Source organism: Daktulosphaira vitifoliae, unplaced genomic scaffold (assembly GCF_025091365.1).
Source record: "Daktulosphaira vitifoliae isolate Bord-2020 unplaced genomic scaffold, ASM2509136v1 Scaffold_5, whole genome shotgun sequence".
NCBI classification, from domain to species: domain Eukaryota; kingdom Metazoa; phylum Arthropoda; class Insecta; order Hemiptera; family Phylloxeridae; genus Daktulosphaira; species Daktulosphaira vitifoliae.
In genome coordinates this window covers 7,163,828-7,187,090 of record NW_026099576.1, presented here as the reverse complement: position 1 = coordinate 7,187,090, position 23,263 = coordinate 7,163,828, and the positions used below count along the sequence as shown (strand labels likewise).

Genomic DNA, 23,263 nt, shown 5'->3' with positions numbered 1-23,263 from the left:
TCATTCCCTCTGCCCACGCAGTCACCCTCACGAGCGCGGTTTTTTTTTTACCAGAGACTCTAACGTCAGTCGGTAAATACTGCTGCACCGAGAGACACGCGGACGATTGTGTGTTAGTGTAAAAAATAAAATAGTATAGGAACGAAAACCCCTTGGAGGTCGAAGGAGGAGGTGTAGAACGGGGAGGAAATATAAAAGGGTGAATCCGCCGAGGAACGACGACGTTACTATAGTAACAGCTCGCGGAAGGACACACACAATCGCGCGGAAATTACGAACTTTTCTTATTAAACAAACGACGGCCAAGAGAGTGAACGGAGAAAGCACCGCAACGTCGGCCATGAGGAGAGAGGAAAGCAAAAAAAAAAAAATCAACAATAACTTCCACTTTTATTGATCTGTTGTTTTTTAAACACCGCCGGCACCGTTCCGACAACTGCCACCCGATTCTCAAGACCAACAGTTTTATTATGTCGTCAAGAGACGAAAGAGAAGACACGAAGAATGAACTGAGGCCAATATCGCGCCGATTGTCCGACAATTATAATGTTCGTAAGTCTTTGTAGAGGTTAAACTAAATGGCGACTTGTCGCCGTAGAAAGCCATGGCACATATCCAAGTACAATTTAGTCAATCAATATAGTAACTACCACGAACATTTAAATTACGTCATCCCTCCACCCTTCAATAGTCGTATAAAGTCTTGTCAATTCAGCAAAACCCTTCACTGTGGTTGGCGGTGGTGCTATTACATTCTTCTACCACATAACTCGGTCGAATGTTTATTAAATGTTAATAGGTACTTTCAAATCGGATTAAGCCCTCGACTTCATTAAATGGCAACTTTCGGCTATAAAATTTTTAATTGCAAACTGTATAAAAACCAAATCTCAATTCCGACTGCGCATCTATAAAAATATATCGATTCTTTATTATTTTTGTCTTTGACGTGTATTTACTTGATTCTTCAATTGCCGCGTTTACTCGAAGACATTCTAGATTTACAATTTCTGAACAATTCTGTTCATGTGCCTCATGATCGTTCAATATTTGACAGTGTACAAATATCGCGTAGAAGCTTCTAAATAGGAATTTTATTGATTAATTATACATATCCTGATCACATTTGTATTTCAACGTACAATTCTTTGTATTTTAAAGTACAATGCAATTCGAGATTAGGTTCGAAGAAAACAATAATTATTTATTTTAAATTCATTGTAAACAATAGTTTACACATGAGCTGAACACGTTCAAAAACTATACACTCAACATTCATGTCTAACATAAACCGTTCAGCGGTTAACCAAAATTGTATACTTGTATATGTACATGGCTATCAAATCCCTGTATTTATTGGCCACTACCCCGTGTTTTACACACTTTTATAGTTTTTTGTTTTTAAACTTTCATAAATGGTAACATAGAAAAAAGTTGTCATTAATATTTAAATAATTACCCATTGTGTACTCATTAAGTTAAAATTATTACATCCGTGACAGAAGCTATGAGAAAACAACACGAGTTCTAAGCATTAAAATTTAATTAATGTTGTTTGTAAATTAACTAGGTAATACGCATGAATTACATAAAATCATTCATCAACTCTTGTAATTTACTAAAAGTAAAAATGAATATTTTAAATACAATTTTTAAAGTTCACAACTCATTTTGTTCGTTACAATCACTTATTTTACAATTAAATCTCAAATAAAACAAACTTTTTAATAGTTTTTTCATTTCATCCTTTCAATACCATTTATATCATATTAAATATGTATTGCATAAGTATACTCCAAAGCACTTAATGTCAACTGTCTACTCTCTGCTGCACTCGATCCTTTCTGTCGTTATGATGTCCGTAAAGCACCGCAATAAAAATATATATTACTTACCCTGCAAAAGGTTGTACAAATATAGTACAAAGATAACTGTGCAATCTGGTGCATGACAAACGGATAACGACACTAGTGAGTAATGCGCACACTGAAATATTTCATGTCGTTTGCAAAACATGACGTGTCTAATAAAGATATTGTTATTCAATTGTTGACGTTTTCAAACAACTTTGAATGTTTTGTAAAACGATACATTATAACTCTCTCGAGACATATTTTTGTTATCGAAGTGTTTTTCAAATTATTTACTGTTTTTGTTATTGATTTAACTGCTTTAAAACAACCGGGAAATTCTTTACAGCGACACGGTGCGTTCTTCAGCATTTATGTACTTCCACCTTAATGACCACTCATTAATCATTATGAATATCTGCTTAAGTTATTCTCTCGCAAGCCACAATTCATTATAGATTATGATTTCGTATCATAGCGATTCGATGAAGTATCCTACTAACATTTTTCTTTTTTAATACAATAAAACGCTTATCAAAGATTCATAACTTAACAGTCTTGTAATTAATTTTCTTTTAAAAAGATAGCGGACATAATAATGGTTATTAGATTTATAGGTAACAAGAAAAACGATGTTCACAACTAAAAACTGCACTCAATTCATAATTATAAAACACTCATAATTTTTGTGTTTTTAAGTTATAGTATTCTTGTAAAATACATTATGACCAAATAATAATCATTGTAATATAACAAATACAAGAATAATTTTGCTCTGGTTTAGCATATTTATTATGCTAAAAGACAGTTAATTTTATTTATGTCATAATGTCATGCGATAAGTTTATAATTAAAAAATTGCATCTACTTGCGACCATTGTATTGTAATTTTTATATTATAATATACACACATCATTCTATTGGGCTGTTCACTGACGTGTTTTTTAGTGGAGACACGCCTCCTCTCCACGATTTACCTCTCGACGTGTTTACGGCTGGTCTCCTAATGAGGAGTTTACAATGAATATATGGGTATATATAATATAGTATATAGCTTTCAAGCAACGCCTTCGGCATGATGCGCACGCGCATGCAACGGGTTCTCCACAGTGTATTGAAGTATATATATAAATATATATATATATATATATAATAATAACATATACTATAACAACATAATATGTACGGGGGAACCGGTTGCTGCCCATTAACAAAACCCTTCCCACTGACGTCGCACGAGACATACAAGCTCGTGTACCTACCGTGTATTTTTTAACAACCCTCGCACACACATTCGTAGTAGTAGTAGTGGTGGTGGTAGTAGTAGTAGTAGCGTGCTACGGAAATATATAATAAAACCACATTATCCTTTACTTCAAGTATGGGGACGATCGAAGGTAAGAGGGAAAGAGAGACGAAAAACACTGTTATAAAAAACCAACATATAATAACATGGTGTTAAAAAATAAGAAACAACACCTGGAGCACCATTCGAACCCTTCTGTTTTTGCCGTTACCCTTCACAATTCGACAGTATATATATATATAAAGTATAAAAAGTATCTGCTCATAATCCCCAGGCTTCGCGCGTGCTCATTTATACTACCATGTATTTTATATATGTCTACCTAAGAGGATTGCGAATATAACCTGTGCTTCGGGCAATCCCGGAAATGTACGAATGAAGGGTTTACACGAAATAATAATGATAATAATAGTAATGTGCAACCCGTGATGAAATGTGCAGAGCACACGCCAATAAAGAGATAAGAGTCGTATGTACGAGTGTAAACGATCGTGCGGTAGTCCATTAGTTAAAAAGCAATTTATGTGAGACAACATAGTTACTGACGACTTTATATTTTTCACTTGGCAGGTGGTGCTACTACCAAACACAGTGATAGTATGATCAAACATCATTAAGACAATGAATAACTTGCTTATTTTGAAATATTTTATTTTTTGTTGTAATTATCAAAATGTTAACTGATTCAAAATTTTACATTGTACACTGTATACGTTTTACTTAATTTACTTTACTTCTGTCAAAAACGTAGATATTTACGGAAGGTGTTTACTACTACATTAACCCCACCTAGTAATTTGTATTATAATTAGTTTAATAAAAATATGAAGGGTTAACTGCGCCCAAGTATTTCTTTACCTAATCCCTAGACCGAGAACATTAATATTACATTTTCAAGTAAATTTTGTAGCTCTTACAGTATGATAGCCTTTTTTTGTATGTGTTCTCATGCTTTTGAATAGGTAATAAAAAAGACAGATAACATTAAGTTTAAAACTCGGTTTTAATGGACTGGGAATATGACAAAATAGCGTATACTGTCTAAGCCAAAAAGAAAGTTTTAGCGAATTTTTAAAAAAGAACTTTTTAAGTTCAATAAATATATATATATATATATATATACATACATCCGTATAAAGCAGTAGACCTTGAGGTGATTTTCTGTGTACAAAGTGGGTGTGCCGATTAAAACTACGCTACCGCGTGCAAGTTTTTCTCTTCCTCTTTCATCCCTTTAACTCCCGCATCCGTAACGCATAAGAGATATATTTTATTAAAAACTCTCCCTCTTCGTGATTTATAACCCGTTGGAAAATTCCAGTGTATGGCAATACCTACCCTCCGCGTTGTCTCAGCCCAACTCACTTTAATTAGCCATTCTCTTTTTGGAAAGCCTGAGGGTGCAGTAAAAAATGTAAGAAAGTTCTGGCAGCAAGAGCGGTATAACTAAAAAAAAACGTTTTCTATACCCGTAACGGCTAAAGAAAAAAAAAAGAGTCAAGGCGAGTAGAGTAAGGGAAAGGATAACTTCCCCAAGGCTCGTTGTGTATGCAAAGCATCGTCAGAGGGGTGGTTTTCCTTCAACCCTCTCGGGTGGCTAAATTAATTTCCAGCGCTGAAACAAAAAAAAAGAAGAAAGAAAAAGCCCTATCGCTAATGGAACTCGCTGGCATTCGCGTGAGGGGCGAGCAGTAAGTATAAGGAGCAAGATGAGCGCAGGGTATCTCTTGGTGTTTTTATTATTCATCGTGTATTTTTTTTCTTTCGTTTATTTTGCTTGCGACGCAAAATTGTATCTCCTCAATATCCCTAAAAAGCAACGCAATAATTAAGTAAACTTGAGATAAAAAATAAAAAAGAAAAATACGATAAGCCATTTATATATTTTAAACAAAACACTACCCTCTTTTCGTCTACGCTATAATGCTGACAAGATGTCTGTCTGTGTCCAGGTTAATTTGCATCGCAAGTCGTGATCATAAGAACAATTTGATAAAATTGTTAAATATTTTTTTGCTTATTCTAAAGAAAAATGTTAGTTTTTTTTATTGGAAATTTTTTATTGTGTACATTTAATGATTATAAACGACAAAGTCTACACGCACAATAGTCTATGTTCAAATTATTGTAAAATCAATAGAAGAGTTAAAAAAATATTCGACTAAAGACCACTAAATAATATAAATAAACAAATTCGCGTTACTTAATTTCAAGTCTATTACTACAATTATTCTGAAAAGTAAGACCAAAAGGATGAAGCTCTACTTTTTTTCTTTATAACTTATTTATCAAGTGACATTTAAACAATAGCATAATGCGGTAGTTTTAGAGTGTATAAAAAAAGAAAGGTCACCAACCACCCGATGAGTGTATGCAGCTTATAATAATAATTTATTTATAGTGATTGTTTGATTTACTAAAGTTATGAATAACAATGAAATAAAATGTCGAAAACCTGTATAAATTTTATCATTAATATAACTAATTAATGTAGGTTTGGATTAAATTAATTAGGTCCCTACTAGAAATACAAAGAAAACAGATGTCGAAGAACGCGGTTCTAAAAATATAATTCAGAAATTGATTACTTCGAAAGAAAAAAATATGACTTAGTTGGGTGTTAAATATACTTGACCTATAAAACCAATTGCCTAGGCAAGATCAATTATATACTAAAAATGATATATTTTTTTTATTAAAGTTTGCACAAGTACGAATTTTATTTGTAAAAATTAGGAACCATTCGTAATAATGTCTATTCATTAGTTACAAATATGTTGTTTTTGTCAATAGAATATTTTTAGTGTTTTATATAATACAGTTAAGTAACATAATAACGCAAAAAAAAAAAAATAGTTATTTAAAAGTTAATACTTAGCTTTACGATTTCCACATCAATTGAACGAAAAATGTCAGTTCTCTTGATAAACTTCCATAATCGCCTATCTCATAAGTAATATTACACTGCACAGCTAATGTTGCAATATAATTACAGTTGCGTCTATAGTAGATAAACAATGACATAAAGAAAAATCGATGACTGCAAATTTAAATTAACCTATCGAAACAAAGACGGCGGTTATTTTTATTGCATTCTAACTAAATTGCGACCGTTACACAATTTTTGTTATGGGAAATCCCATGGAACGAAATTCACAAAAATACTGAAATAATAATGTTACCAATTTTGGTCAATCAAGACATTAAACAAGGTATGTGCGAGACAGCATTTTGTTTGGCGACAGAGAGATTTTCTTTCTCAGAAGTAAACAGTTGTCGTTATATGAATTGTATGACACACGAGATTCATCGAATTCATTATACCCTAACGGCCCGCATAACTGAAGTCTGTAAATAATATAACAAATATTATTTTAACAACGTAATAATATATCCATCGCGTTAGTCGTGCCTGGTGTACTTCAAATTAGTTCATTATTATTAACTAACGAAAAAAAAAAAATTACCTAAAAAACGTTTTTTAATTTAAATGTTGTGATTGACATAGAATCACTCGCGTTTGATAAGTAAACTAAATTTATCCCATAGATTTGTGACCTTAATTGCAACGGTATTGTTACCTGCTTTTGGTTTAGATTTTACGAGTGCGAGGGGGTGAGGAAACGAGATTTAATTTACTTATAAGTGCACGGAAAAGAAAAAAACCGCAAAACAATAATCATTTGGCGACTATACCGTTATCGCACGTTAGAATTATACTTTTGTCTATCCGCAATCGTAAAAAGCGTGTTACCATACAGCCGCCTTTAAATCCATTGGACCGTGACTTAGCAGCTTATTGTTTTCTATTAAGTTGTCAATCAAAAAATCACTAGCTGATCATTCCAGGTGTCAGCGCCCAACAGGTACATGTGCGTCACATAGATCTGCTGTACCAAAAATGGCGCGAACTCAGTACGCGTCCAGCAATTGAATCATTCTACTGCAGAAATCATCAGAATCATTTGTATAGTAGAAATTGTGTATTTTTTCAGTAAAAGTAAAAAAAAAAACTATGCTCCACACGATATTTGATTGGAGGGTGCGCGACTTCTATGGGAAATCATAATTGTAAGAGTGAATATCGACAGTCATAAAAGGGAGAAATTACCACATGGTCATTTATTCAAATTTTAACACCGAACTGTTGTATTCAAATTTTTTCGCGTTGTGTCCGTGACGAATTTGTTTTATCGTCCGGCACCGGTGACCTTTGATTCAGACGTTTCTGTGCTCCCTTTCAAGCAAAAATTTTTAAAATGAAATAGAACTGTTTCTTTTGTATAAAATAACTCGATTTCATCAATAGATTTGAATTTTATCATTTACAAGGGAAGTGCGTAGTTTTTTCATCGACTTTCATGTATTCATAATGCGTTGTAATAATTTTATATCGTTGGTGTGACATCTGTGAAAAATATTGCAGTACATAATATAATGAGACAGTGTTTAATTTTTTCGTAGAAGGAATTTTATTTTATCAATATTTTTTATCATCCGTGAGACTCGAAGCAACCAAACAAAAGGCATAAAGAAATAATATGTGTTAACCGCATCTAATTAGTTTAAGCTTATGTTGTGTGGATAACATATGATTTTATGACCCGTTCCCATGTATTGTATATAGTCTACATTTCCTAAAAAAACTGCCCATTAAAAATTATTGAGTGATGTTATAACCATTAACAAATAATTGTAATTTATAAAAAGATATGACAAGCATATTATACAATATAAGGGTTATTTAATCAATGTACTTGCTCAGAGATCCGCACTTAAAAAACGAGACAAACATAGACGAAAAGCAAAAATAAGTCTTTTTTACTGATATAAATCTCTTCAGTATTAAAAGGTGACGACTCTACAGGAATTAAAAAATTTAAGTTCTGTGCTGGGTTTTTAAAGTTGTATAATATAGATTAAAAGTATGAGTCATAACACATTTCATATGTAAAACGTTAAATAGTATTAAATTATATTATTCTAAATTAAAAATCTTAAATGCCATATTGTTATATTTGAAAATGTATTGTTATTTAAACATAAAATTTAATAAATCACGCATTAAAATTTTAAAGTTTTTTTGATAGGATTCTATGGGATTTTTTGCTTATTTTATAAAAATAAATTTAATAGAAGCATTTTTTCTATTAAAAATATAATAAGTCGTAACTCTGATTTGTTTTCAAAATACGTTACATTAAACAATGGCAAAATTTTCTCTAAAGGCAGGTGTGGCACATTTCCTTGAAACTAATTTGTTCAACGCCTTTTATAGTTCTAAAATTTTAATTATTATATTGTTTAATTATTTTTCAATCAACTCACGTATTAAATTAATATTTTTAATTCTCATATTGAGGAAAGTTTTTGCAAAAAAATATGGAATCATCATATTTGGTAGTCCATAATTTTATAAGGCGTATAATATGTTTAAATAATTCTTGTTAATTAAAAAGAATAAATAAATAAAATACGTTTCTATTGAATTATAAGGACTACTAGGCTTCGCCGAGCTGATGCTTTGTCCAAGACCCGATGCTCTGTGGGTCACACGCGACTATGACGCGTTAAGTCCTTACAGGTAGGCCACTGATTTTAGCAGTAGGAGTATCGGGCTATGCTAGGCACGATATGTGTTGTGTAAAAAATGTATAACTCAGTTTTCCAGAAAAATAGTCCCACTTTTAGATCAAATAATAGTTTAAAAAATAATACGATTACAAAATGATCGGGTGTATTTACAATTATACTTCATAATAACCCACTTATTATTATTCAAAACAACAGGGAGATATAAAACTAAATAATCATTAAAAGTAATCAATAGATGCCGTGTTATTAGTAAAAATTAAATAAGCTAACATATAATTAAAAAAAATTTTAATGCACATAGCAAAATCTAATATCTTACTAAAAACTGAGCGCATGGGCTTTAAATGTTCATAACCGGTAAAATTTTGGTCTGACTTCGGATTTTTCGAAACATATAAATTACAGTAGTATATGATCAAAATTGAAAAAAAAAAAATCGTTTTCATGGAGCAAAGTAGCGTAGGAAATTCGGGCAGCGAGAATAAATAATAAAACCCAGCACAGTGGGGTCGCGGCACACTGGTGACGTGGCATAGTTGGGTCAAGTATAATGATATATTATAAATAATTTTTATATACTCCTTTCATCTGACAAACTTTTTTGTAAATCGGATCATACCCTTTTATACAAGGGGGGTCAAAATTTTAAACATGCGTATTGAAAGTAGGATATTTTCAATTTATTTTTTGAAAGTGTTCTAGAAATACTGACAATTTTATATATCTTAAATTAAAGCTTATGTAATAAACTTTAATTTAAAAAAAAAATTATAGCAAAAATTAAAAATATGAAAAAAATAATAATTTTTTGATAATTTTTTTAATAGGGCATGTTGACATACATTAACTTAATTCAAGTTATGTATTATGTATGTCTTTCCTAAACAAGAGGTACATCCTACCACTTTAAGAGATTTTGATTGAATTATACAATATTAGTAATTGGTCTACTAAGTAATTAAAAAAAAAAAACCCAGCACAGGGGGGTCGCGGCACAGTGGTGACGTGGCATAGTTGGATCAAGTATAATGATATCTGACAGTGATTAAAATCACTATCAAAAAAAAACGCTTCGATGCAAATCTTTAGATAGTGTTTATATTTAAAAAATTGGTGGATTATTCCAAAAGATTCAATTTTGAATCCCCCCCTGTAGGCAGGTAAAAAGTCAGATTTATAAAAAAAATATACCAAATGATAGGTAAAGATATCAAGCATCTATAAAAAAAAAATTATATTGATATGTTCATTGAAAAAGTTACGGCAGTTTTTAGTAAAAAAAATTGAAAAAATTTCGAAAATTAGCGATTTTTAAATTTGTAATTTTTTTGGAGGTTTCCCCCATTTACGGGGAATGAAGGAAATTTTTTCAATTTTTAAGGGTAATGTCTTCGACTAGATACGATTTGTGATCTTTTGACGTATCATTGAAAGAAATCGGTTCGGTGAAAGCTGAGAAAAAGTGGTAACAGACACACACAAAAAAAAAAGTAAACACATCGTAGTAAAACCAATATCTTCTCAACTTCGCATCGAAGCTAAAAGCTCATAACTCGGTTGAAAATCAATAGATTTCAACGAAATTTTCAGGGTACATCTGGAATGTCTGTGGTAAAAATTTCAGGTTTTAAAATGAAAAACGCTGGCGGCAATAAGAATTGTTGAGAAAATTTTTAAACGCTCACGGTATGATAAAAAATTGCCTTATTTTCATGAATAATTTTCTTAGAATAACGTCATCGAGCTATTTTAATTAAAAAAATCAGACATCGTTTAGTAATTTTTTCAGAATTGGCTAATTTTCTAATGTTTTATTATATTTGAATTATAGAACTATAGTAGTTGAAGTGATAGTAAAATTGTATGTGTTCATTAATTATTTTAATCTAGTTTTACATAGTTTGTACTCAGTTAAACAAAAAGTCTTTACTTGATCATTTACAATATTCAGTAAACTATTATCACAGTTTAGTGTATAACAATAAATAGTATCATTATATTAGGTGTATAATATTCATTGTATAGGTGACGTTTTAATTAAAAATAATAGTTGCTATGATAAAAGAAAAAACACTAAGTTCTACTTTGGCATTAGCCCTCCCACAATAGTAAAATCTGCTGCTTTGGCTCAATGAAAAAAAGCAAGTTATCAAGTAAATTGTAAAAATTTAAGTGTTCCTATTTTAATTAATTATGCAATATTAATTAAAAAATCAAATACCTGAATAATTTTTTATCATATTGAATATATTAATCAAATTCAATTTTTTGTAGATCCAATATTTTTATATCTGAGACAAGTAATTATTTCATAGTGATACTATGAAAAGTTTGATAAAACTATTTTGTAAATTACATTTTAGGAAGTTTAATTTTCAATGATCTTTTAATATAACAAAAATAAATAGTTATATTTGTTAGTGTTAGGACTTATTTAATAACAAATTGAATATAATTTTTTTTTAAGTTTTATAAATTAACAGTCTATAAATTTATAAATTAATTATTACATAAACTATCTAAGTATTGTTGATGTAGAACAGCATGTGTTGATTGAATTTTTTGTAGTTTTTTAGTTAATCCTTTGCTAATTTTGTTACCCTGAATATCAATAGTAGGAAGTCCCTGTAGAGCAAAATTACAATTAACTTCAGAGTAAAAATATTTTAAATTATCATTAGTGATGTTACAAACCCTGATTTTTAGGGTTAAACCAAATGTTAAATTTGTATCATTTTCAGACAAAACATATTATAATATATAATTATTTATTTTACCATATTATTAAATTTTACTAGTTAGATTTTCGAACTGAATCAAACAGATTTTTTTTTTTTTTTGAAAATCAAATGGTTTGAACATCACTATTATAAATATAAATTGTATTACATTTTCATCAAACTCAGAATATTTATCAGTTTCCAATTTAAATAAATCCTTAGGATTTACTTTTTTTAACTCTTCTTTTTTTGCTTTTGCTTCTTCAAATTCTTTCTTCTTCTTTTCTTTTTCTGCAAGTTTATCAGCTTCTGCTTTAGCTTTAGCTTCTCTTTCACGTAACAATGTCTCTCTGCCAACAAACTTTACAGCAGTTGGTTTGCCTTCAGCATCTTCAAGGCGTATTCCTACTTCAGGTAGAATTTCATCTCTTAGTTTATCACATAAAATAAGAATTTCTTTGGATGGTATTGTGCGAGCATTAGTTCTAACTGAATCACGAAAATCTGATAAAATACTTAAGAATGGTGTAACAATTGTTTCAACCTAAAGAATTATTTTATATGAATAAAAGTACATGACATATAAATAAAAATCTTTACGAACATCATTAGAAGTATTTCCATCAGATACCGGAAAACCAATCTCTTCAGCAGTTTTAATACCAAACATTTTTAATATACTAGTAATAAATTTAGCAACATTTAGTAATAAGTTAGCATTTAATGTTGCAATATCACAATCTCTTAAATACACATTGCAAGCAGATATGCATTCCCTTATTGCATCTAATACTGATTTTGTATCAACATTATCTAAATTTTTTTCATATAAAAAACATTTTGAATAATGAAAAATGTTTACAATAATAAAATATATAAATTACACACCACATAAAGCAGAATGAACATTTGATTTGCATAAAATAATTTTTTTGTCTAACTCTCTTTCTAAAGTTGACCACTTAGAATAACATGCAGCTAATTTGTCAGTGTCACACCGCCGAGTTACATTTTTAATATTCAGGAAAAATTCCTAAAACACAAAATATATTAATTGTATACATTCTTACAAATTAAAAAGTTACAAAAAAAAACAAACTAAAAATATTTTTATTAGATTACAAAGTGAATAATTAAGCAAAAATAACCTGAATAAGAGTTGAAAATAATTTGATAGCAGCAGCATCGGCTTGAAAAAAATTGATTATGATTTTAATCTTTGATTATGAGTTTTTATATAAAAATAAAATATTGGATAATTATGTTATACAGATAAATATAGTTTAGTAACTGAAAAGTTTAAGTATTTAATTATGAACATTTTTAAAATGATTCTTTAGAAATATTGAAAATAAATATAAAATTTATTTAAAATATAATTAATAAAATACTTAAATATTGATATCAAATTGTAATTGTAAGTTAATTTTATATTAGTTCCCGAATTTTGTCAAAGAAGTATATAGATAATAATAAAAAAAAAATTAAATATGAATGTAACTATATATGATACACACAATGTATCAATAATTTTAGAAAATTATTAAAGGGTACAAAAAAGAGCATTTTTTTTCTATAATACATTTTTAAAAAAACCCACTTCAATCAAAACACAGAAAAAATTGTATTTTTTTAACTCTTTATACACTAATGAAATAGGTTTAATAATCATTAATTAAAGTAAACTTCACTAACATTAAGGAACTTTTCACAACTTATTGCTGTTTCCATGGTATTTTCACTATAATCTAATGTATCTTTCCATGAATGTAAAAGGAAAGCAATTCTCAACTGTCTAGATGTATGTCGCTTAAGAGCATCTTCAATAGTAATGAAATTCTTAAGTGATTTTGACATTTTACATCCTGATATTGTTAAATGTCCAGAATGCAAAAAGTAGCGAACCCATTCTTCATTATCATAGTAAGCCTTAAAAAAACAATTTTTACTAATAGTTAAATAATTTATAATAAAATAAACTTAAATAAAATACTTAGGGTGATATGGTTTAATAAAAAAAATAAAAAATAAAGGAAAGATTAAAGTAAAATGAAAAATATATTTACTTCAGCCTGTGCTATTTCATTATCATGATGTGGAAATTTAAGATCATTGCCTCCAGTATGTATATCAATAGTCTCACCTAATATACTTGATGCCATCACTGAACATTCAATATGCCAGCCTGGTCTACCTTTACCCCACGGAGATTCCCACCATGGCTCACCTAATTTTGATTGTTTCCATAATGCAAAATCATTAGGTGATTTTTTTTCAGCAGAAGTGGAGTTGGATAAATCACCTAAAATAATAATAAATAAGAAAATGAAAAGAAAAATAATATCACTTTGCATTATTTTTTTTTATAAAATAAAAGCATAATACTTCTTGTAAGGAGTAAATATTAGAAAAAAGAAAAATATGTTTCATATAAATAAAATTATCATAGACCTTCTCCTTCTTGAAGTGATTTAGAATCTCCATATGCTTCTGGAACAAGTTTAGCATAATAATGGTTTGGTTTAGAGTCAAAAGCAGCAACATCAAAATAAACAGAACCATTTGATTCATAGGCATAACCATTTTGAATTATTTTTTGAATATAAGTGACAATATCAGGTACATATTCACTTACACGAGTCAGTTTATCCGGTGATAAAATCTATTGAAAAACATAATTTAATTACTTTAAGATTTCTATTACTACAAAAAATATAAAAGATTTTAATTATACATTTAAGGCAGTCATATCAGAATGAAAAGCTGATTCCCAAAAACGAGGTAATGACACAAAAATTGAGTTTTCTGAAACACTTGAACCTTCTCTTTGATCTAAATAAGCACTGAGTGAATCTTTAACTTTATTTAGAGAAGACTAAATGTATTAAAAAAAAAAAAAAATTAATTAAATATTCATTTTTTTTTATAATGTGTAAAAATTATTCCAAATGTAAATTATATAACTTAAGGATGAAATATTTACAAGGTAGTTGTTAAACTTTACCCTGTGTAATATCATCATAAGTATAAAATAATTTGTTTATTATATTTCATACTAAATATGTTCATAGAACCTTTTGAATAGGATATTATCAAAAGACATTTAGTTCTATTCTCTTTCTTACTTAAATATTTCACTAAATTACAAATTAGAAAAATATTTAATTAAGAAAATGACAGATCAATAAAAACAAATAATCCATTATTTTAGAAGATATTAATACCTTTGATAAGAATTAGGAGTCGGGTACAGGTCTGAATATTATTATAATTTTATATTTCTTAGCCATGCTTCTTCTCATACATCTCAGGTATACAAATAATAATATGTTCTAAAATAATGGTTAAAAATTTTTAATTGTTAATTATATCATTTTCTAATAATAAACCAATTATTACACCTTTTTTTTTTCAACACGGTCGACATACAGTTGGCTGCCCTGGAACTACCGTGAGGTATTGCTTCAGGACGACCAATGTCGCATTAAAACTCACACAGCTGTGTTGTGACTCATCCCGAAATTAATTAAGAACTGAGTCACAGCCACTCCCTCAACACCTCTACGACGTCCTCTTCTACTACCCACTCCTCCACATCCAACAACATGAACGACACGGAAATCGCCTAGCGGTATACGCAGATGTCCATGCCGTCCAGCGCTTCCCCAATCTTGGCACCTAGTAGGTTAGCTGAGCTCCGGTACCCAAAACCTCCAGGAGCACCGCTCCCGTTTTGGTTCTGCGGGTGCCGGAGACCACAATGCCCAATTATTACACCTAAATTAGTGAAAAATGTCTGGATTATAGTTTATCATTATTTTTTTTACAAAATTCAGAAAAATGAAAAATTTTGGTTTAAATCATATATTGTATATTTAAGCGATATAATTATAGGTATAAAATTGTTTTTTTTATACTAAAATAAAATTTGCACAAAATATTCATAGAATTTGAAATAAAACTACATTATCCAATAATTTTTATATCTTAGATAATATATTTTTCAGATATGAATATGAACAAGTATAATATATTTTTTTTTTATGTTAAAAATAATTTTTAGTTAAATGAAAAACATTTTTAAGCTTATATGTACATACTTTTAAGTCATCCATAGCAATATTAGACTTTTCAAATATTTCACAAGTTTGTTTTAGATTTTCAATTGATTTTAGTGTCATTATTTTTTTATCAGAATCCAACTGATCTATATTTTCTTTTAATTTATCTAACGTAAGATGTAAATCATTCAGGACAATTTTTTTATCCTTTGTATTTTTTATATACTCTTCAAATAAATATAGCTGCCGTGCACGTTTAATTATTTTATCATCAATATCAGTAATATTCATAACATATTCAACATTATAACAGAAATAATCTTGTAGTACACGACGTAATATATCAAAAGTTATGTAACTCCTGAAAGAACAATTTTATTAAAAAAATTATTAGTTACTATATGAATAATTTGTTTTTACCGAGCATGACCCATATGAGATGCATCGTAAACAGTTGGACCACAACTATACCATAATACTTTATGACCATTTTTTGGTACAAATAACTCTTTTGTTCTAGTTAAACTATTGAATAGTTTCAATTGAGGTAATTTGGATGAATCTCCAACAGTCCAAATGGGTTGTGATCTCTTAATACAAGACATTACTTCTAAAATAAATAATACTTTCATCAATTCCAAGTTAGTTATTCAAAAATAGTTATGAATGAAAATTATGAAAATAATAATGCATTACTTATTGTTTTATTAATGTAATAAACATGAATATTATTTTTTAAATACATTTTATTTAGGCAAAAAGCTAATTAAATTTATTTCCTTACTTACAGATTAAATATACGCTCTAAAATAAATAATCAGTAAAATCTACAAAAATATTACTTAGGTGATCTAATTAATACTTATAATAAATTTTAATCAAGATGTTTTGTTGCAAATTTTTGTTGGAATAATGATTTGAATCACGTAGCAGTTTAGCAAATAAAATGTTATCATTTATAAACGACGACACGCGAACGATGATAAAACAATTTTTATTATCATATTATATTTATCTATGATATCCCATAGTGTAATATTACTCTATGTGATATCCAAAATTTTTATGTCGTGGCGTAAAGATATAGTGTAATTGATTGATAACTATATTGATAGTAAAATTTAATTAATTAAAAAATTTTGTATTCTTTCATTGTAATAATTCAAAATTACTTATAACTACTAATTATATAATAGTTATTTTAATTAGCTTTAAAAACTAATTTTGAAGTTTCCATATTAAATGTTTACAATTTTTTCCATTTTTTATTTTTCTACAGGTAAAATTAATGATTTATTTAATTAATATTACAAAGAAGTAATAGTTATTGCCGCTGTAACTAATTTTTAGCAATTTTGTTTGTTTCAATCTTTAAGAATTTATTAAAATTTTAGTATTTTGATCCCTTGAAGTCATGATAAGACATTTTAACATAATATTTGTAAATCTGCTAGCATTATCTTAATTTTTGGTATTATCTTATAGATTTCACTATTAAAGTCTTAGTTAATGGTTGTCTTAAAATAACCTTATATAATTTTCAAGATATTAATTTTTTGTTCTAGTTTTTGATTAGCTAATGCTTTGTGTGAAAACTTGTTAAGTTGTGTGCTTATGTTTTCATAAACCAAGTTATAGGTATTTTTATTATTTACAAATTATTAGAAATTAATGATTCTTGTACCATTAATAGAATTAGTGTTTTTTACTTTATCATATTTATAAAACTCTTTAGTAGAGAGTCTGTATTTAGAAATTGTGCCGCTTGGGGTTCTCATTTCCATTGTTCCCTAATGACCATTTTATTTTTCTCATATCAATATTTGTACAAAAATTTTCTCTATTTTTTTATGATTAAAAAAAAAAAAAAAAGGTCTTTCATTTGTTATTTATATTGCTTAATTACTTAATGCTACCCAGATTAATTGCATCCTGTATTTCCTTCTAATAATTAAGTAGAACACAGATTTATATGCATTTATTAATTTTGTTAAGTTATTTCAAACTCATCATCAGTCAGGACAAATTTGTTTTAATAGGCTTAAAAACTTGTTATGTGTTCTACCTGTGTTTTAGAATTGAGATAATTAGAGGGTTAACTTTCTATAACATACAATATTTCTTCATTATTGTAAAAAATAACAACAAATTTGCATTAATTGGTATCTTTTAAAATTACTTAAATAATATCTATAAATGTATTTAATTTAATTTCACATTAATATGCACTACTCATTGTTATAGACTATTTAGATAAATTAATTGGTTTTCAATAAATTCAATTTCATTATAATCTTATCAATTATTTATTTTTACAATTCAGGTATAAAATTAGTGGTCATATTGAAAGAATGAAGATGGTTCCTATGTATGGCTTAGTTCTTAATGAACATGAAGGTGAAGTACATGATGCTGAATTAGATTATTATGGACAACGTCTTGCTACATGTTCTAGTGACAAATCAATTAAAATATATAGTATTCATAATGGAAACAAAACCCTTATAGCTGATATTAAAGGCCATCATGGACCTGTTTGGCAAATATCTTGGTCCCATCCTGTATCGGGTCATCTTTTAGCTTCCTGTTCTTATGATAAACGTGTTGTGGTATGGAAAGAATCAAATGATTGGTTCAATATATTTGAATATGCACATGAATCTTCAGTTAATTCTATTGCTTGGGCACCTCATCAACATGGAACTATACTGGCTAGTGCTAGTTCAGATGGATCTGTTGCTGTACATGTTTTCAACAAAGAATGGTCTTCTAAATCTTTTGGTGCTCATCATAATGGCTGTAATTGTGTTGCTTGGGCACCTTATAAAGAACCTCTATTTGGACCTGATCAAATGAATTTTGGTAAAAGATTGGTTTTAGCATCAGGAGGATGTGATAATTTAGTTAAAATTTGGGCGGATGATGGTGATCAGTGGGTACAAGTTGGTGAGATTAACTCTCACACTGATTGGGTACGAGACATTGCATGGACTTGTACTGTTGGAGATAATAGACAACTTATAGCTAGTTGTTCTGAAGATAAAACTGTAGTTGTTTCAAGCAGTGATGATTATTCTAAGTGGATGTCTACAAGAATGAATTTATTTGATAGTCGTGTTTGGACTGTAAGTTGGTCAAAAATTGGAAATGTTCTTGCTGTTTCTGCTGAAAGTAGTAAAGTATCTTTATGGAAAGAAAACAAAAATGGGAAATGGATTATGTGTAGTGATATTGAAGAAAGCAAAGTAAATTAACATGTATTGTTACTTAAATTTTGTAAATCTAATTTTATTATTTTCAAATAAATCACTTTGCGAGTTATATAAAAATTTTATCTTATATATGAGACTTTCAAATTGTAATAAATTAAAAAATTCAATAATTTAAATAAAGCTTCTGTATTTTATATTTTATTGATTAATTTTAATTTATGACTGTTCTATTTAAGGAAGAGGTAAAGAAGATCATCTTGTACTTGCTTAGGAGCTTATAGACAACATTAAAACTATTGGTATTTTAAAACCAATATCAAATTTATATTTATGTACAAGGATATGAGAACAGCTACTAATTATGAAAACGCTACATAGGTACCCCTAAAAAAATTAATTTAATTATGTTTACTATTATTAAAAAGTTTATTATTAAAGATCATGATGGTGTTTTCTTAAGAAAAGTAATCTAAAATGTGAAGAAAGTGTAGGATTTTATAATTTTATGGCTTTATACTATCATTTACATATAATATCTCAGGTTGTTCATTTATTATTTCCTAGTGATAGCACAGATATATAATATAATATAAAACTTATTTTATCTTATCTGTTCTATTAGTATCACGAGACTTAAATTTTAAATATTGATTATGTCTAATTTAATCAGTTTATCAGAAATATTGTACTTGGTAGGTTTTATCGTACATTTCATTTTAATTTAATACAATTTAGTTACAGAAATGCAAGGTAAAATATGTAGACCCCTAATAATTAAATGAACCATAAAAGAAGTTATTAATTAATAATTACTAGCTACATTTAAATTTGATGCTGGTAAAATTGGTCGAGTGCTTTTTTCCTCTTTAATCATTTGTCATTGAAATTTGACTTGGCGACTGTGTAGTTTACTGTTCATAGATTAACCACGCTAATGCATATTATTTCACTTTAATTGATTATAATCTTATTATTATTTTTTTATATTTAGATAATCAGATGAAACCGCCAACCACTACACCTTATTTAGTCGAAATAGGTAATTGTCATATACGAAATATTTATTGTTAGCTCTTATAACATTTTTTAAAATATAATGTTATGTGTTTATAGCATTATTTTTTTAAATTTCTCTTTTCTTGGCTTTATATTAAGGCTAAAAAATGAACATTTTTTACAGAAATACAAAAAAAAAATAGCTAAATTAAAAATTATAGTTTAAATTTAAATAATTTTATTTTTATGCCTTTTTTATTCTGATATTTATTTTTTTTAAATATTTGAAATTCATTCGTCGTAAAGTAATTTTTAAATATTTTATTGTATAATAAGATATATACATCAAAATGTAAATAGTTGTTGCAGATTATAATACGCCGATACCTTGTAAATAAAATAAAATACATTTTGTTTGATGTCACCAGTGGTAGAGACACATTAGTATGTCGAAGAATGTTACCTTAGAATTAAGGAAAATTATTAGATGTGGAAAATATGAGATACACGTGAATATTGAAATAATTCAGGCAATAAAATTATTCTTGTTTATTATTCCATTATAGAGATGTACGTAAATACATCACTGTTATAATATAATTAATTTAATAAAATTAAATAAAAAATACTCAAAACATTATTACTATTTATAAAAATGATACGATATTATGTCTCTGAAGGAACACATGCTAAGATGTGGATCTCGAAAATAGACGCCTAAAAAAGTTACAATATATTTTAAAATATCGGTCACACGCTAAAAAAGTTGGCTGCACGCACACAGCAAAATATCTCTATGATAATTCAATGAGAAGATTGTGTTTTTTTGACACATTCGGACGAGACAAACTGTTAACGATGACGGTTCTGGAGAGGTGTCGACCTAACAATCTATTGAATATCAATAAGATGAAATTATAAATAGTACTAAAATCACACAGTATTAACACTGGAAACTAGCGTATGTGTCATTTTAGGAAACGATTATTAACTTGATAAGGAATATTGTGTGTATAGTGTTCACGATGACAGCAGTTTTCTGATTACACGGCCGGATATAACGAACGCGCGCTCATTAGCAAAATAAAACATTAAATTTATCTATACCATAAGAAATGTTGATAGATATAGTGGTTCACTATAGAATTTTCTATTTTTCATTTCTGTAAAAAATAAAATTTTATTTTGTAGCATTTATGCAAACCTAGTAATTTTACTATAATGTGCGATGTACATTGCAAACTATTCTATTTCCTTTCCTTTATATAATTTTAATGGAATATAATATATACACATATATTGTATTGTCGATCAATTTATAAAATGAACCCAATCATATCTTGTTGATTACAATATTATCCTTCAACAGTTGTTCTAAAGCCTTTCTTTATGCACAATGCATTGAAGTTTTTTTTTTATGATAATATCAATAATTACTATTAAATTTGTAATGAAGAATACTATTCCGGAAAAAAAAGGTATAAGAAAGGGGGAATCGGGAAAATTAGTTATAAAAAAATTGATAGGTGATTAACAAGTATATATTATACACCACGCAAATTTTAATAACTATTTATTTCATAATAGAAAAAAAAAAGAAAACTGAGACCGGAGTCGAAGAATTATTGAACTTTCTTGAACAAGGTAAAATTTTTCATTGAAATTATTCGTTAAAAAGTTTAAAGGTGAAATAGANTTATAAATAAATCAAACTATTAATCATCAGAGCAACTGAACACTAATATCAATTTAACAAGTATATATTATACACCACGCAAATTTTAATAACTATTTATTTTATAATAGAAAAAAAAAAGAAAACTCAAAAAGGAGTCACCGAATTATTGAACTTTCTTGAACAAGGTAAAATTTTACATTGAAATTATTCGTTAAAAAGTTTAAAGGTGAAATAGAAACAAAATATATTTTTTTAGTTATACAATGCAGTTGAAGTTAATATTTAAGTTTGTCATCGTCTATGAAAAAATTTAACTCAACATTTTTTTAATTTATCATGTTTAATGAAAATATTCTGAAAAATATCGATGAAAATGAAAAGAATCCACTATTTTGATACTTTGACATAAATCAAATATTTGCTTATTTATAAGTTATAATATAACTTATAAATATTATAAAATTAGTTGTATATTATAATACTTTCATTTTGAAGAAACGCAACATAAGGAATACCAAACTTTTTTATTCTTACCAGTTTCGCACAATAAAAGAGTTGTAATATTGGTAATCCTACCTTTAATAACTAATTACTAATTTTTTCCAATTAAAAATCTATTCTCCATAACTCCTTGAAAATAATTATATATTATATAATTTTAAACAAAACTACGAAGAAAATACTGATTTATCGAAATAAAATGTTTTATAAAAGTCTAAATGTGTTTTAAATGTATTTTTAAATATTTTTATTCTTCCAGCAAAAGATTATGACAATAAATCAACTGACGAAAAGTTGGATCCTACAGGATTAATTGGTGAAAGTTCATCTCAGAAATTAAATTCACCTGAGTCATCCAAGCCGAAGAAAAAATTGAAGAAATAGTAAGACAGAACTTTTTTTTTATAAGATTTTATATTCAAGTTTTCATAAAAAAAATGACTAATTATTACAAATTGTGAGGAAATTCAGTAAAATGTACAATCTTTAATAAAAAGTTTTCTGGAAAACCTATTAAAATTATATATTCAAGACATATACTACAAAATTTCACACATAAATTTATTTTTAATGATTGAAAATAAAGATATTATTGTACCAAAACTAAAACAATAAAATAATATGTAATAACATGTTAATAAATAATATAGTTGTTTGGCATTCCATTTTATATTTTCATTTATTTATATTTTATACTGCGCGGTTTCTTTAGAATTTTATCACTAAATTGATATAAATATATACCGGATAAAGTTTATTTTTAGTTTTATTAACAATAATAAATAACAAAACTCAATTATCATTCAAAAANGCTTTAGAATTTTATCATTAAATTGATATAAATATATACCGGATAAAGTTATTTTTAGTTTTATTAACAATAATAAATAACCAAACTCAATTATCATTCAAAACCTTACAAGAAAACCATTAAAACAGTTATATTAATAAATGCATATTTATACTAAATATATATATTTATAACTAATGTTAGCAATATTTAGATTCGATGTTAATCTTTTTATTATGATGTGTTAATTTTTTTAATTTTTTTGTGTCTGTTACCACTTATTCTCAGCTCTCACTGGTCTGATTTTAATAAACAATACGTCAAAAGATCATAAATCGTATCTAGTTGAAGACATTAACCTCAGAGTTGAAAAAATTACTTCATCCTCGTATATAGGGGAAATCCCTCAAAAAAATTACAACTTTAAAAATCTATAATTTTCGACATTTTTTCATTTATTTTACTTAAAACTTCCATAACTTGCTGAAAAAAATATGTTTTAGTATAAGATACAAGATATAAATATTTATCTATTGTTTGGTATATTTTTTTTG

At 27.7% G+C, this 23,263-nt stretch overlaps 2 protein-coding genes and 1 long non-coding RNA gene across 8 annotated transcripts in view; 1 reads left to right on the top strand and 2 right to left on the bottom strand.

Moving 5' to 3' along the window:
• LOC126908544 (protein SEC13 homolog) overlaps positions 1–22,302 on the top strand; it is a 91,627-nt gene extending 69,325 nt beyond the window's left edge. For 2 of the 6 annotated variants that reach the window (XR_007704784.1, XR_007704783.1), the window contains exons 4-6: positions 19,736–19,783; positions 21,547–21,603; positions 22,179–22,302. Coding sequence is in view for 2 of the 6 variants with exons in the window: in XM_050690715.1 (XP_050546672.1) it covers positions 17,884–18,786 (903 nt within the window). In the remaining 4 variants the exon portion in view is untranslated. Of the gene's footprint in view, positions 1–529; positions 549–16,631; positions 16,812–17,151; positions 17,171–17,855; positions 19,123–19,735; positions 19,784–21,327; positions 21,385–21,546; positions 21,604–22,178 lie in introns of those variants that run through there. The other 4 variants (XR_007704785.1, XR_007704786.1, XM_050690715.1 and 1 more) reach the window with 4 other exon arrangements.
• Positions 11,085–16,488, bottom strand: LOC126908520 (cysteine--tRNA ligase, cytoplasmic). The gene is made up of 11 exons (XM_050690679.1): positions 16,321–16,488; positions 15,953–16,142; positions 15,572–15,893; positions 14,206–14,346; positions 13,923–14,133; positions 13,538–13,773; positions 13,167–13,400; positions 12,360–12,504; positions 12,076–12,284; positions 11,641–12,015; positions 11,085–11,376 (listed from the first exon to the last, which is right to left on the bottom strand). Exons 2-11 carry the CDS (start codon positions 16,135–16,137, stop codon positions 11,251–11,253), a joined length of 2,184 nt encoding a protein of 727 aa, XP_050546636.1. The 5' UTR covers positions 16,138–16,142; positions 16,321–16,488; the 3' UTR covers positions 11,085–11,250.
• LOC126908552 (uncharacterized) overlaps positions 21,631–23,263 on the bottom strand; it is a 30,861-nt gene continuing 29,228 nt past the window's right edge. The window contains exon 3 of the long non-coding RNA XR_007704793.1: positions 21,631–22,032. This is a non-coding gene — a long non-coding RNA (uncharacterized LOC126908552). The remainder of the gene's footprint in view (positions 22,033–23,263) is intronic.

Excerpts from the sequence above, each read along its gene's own strand:
- LOC126908520 (XM_050690679.1), bottom strand. The coding sequence starts at position 16,137 with ATGTCTTGTATTAAGAGATCACAACCCATTTGGACTGTTGGAGATTCA. Across the intron at positions 13,401-13,537 it reads ATGAAATAGCACAGGCTGAA|GCTTACTATGATAATGAAGA; the intron begins GTAAATATATTT and ends TGTTTTTTTAAG. Across the intron at positions 12,016-12,075 it reads ATGGAAATACTTCTAATGAT|GTTGAAACAATTGTTACACC; the intron begins GTTCGTAAAGAT and ends ATAATTCTTTAG.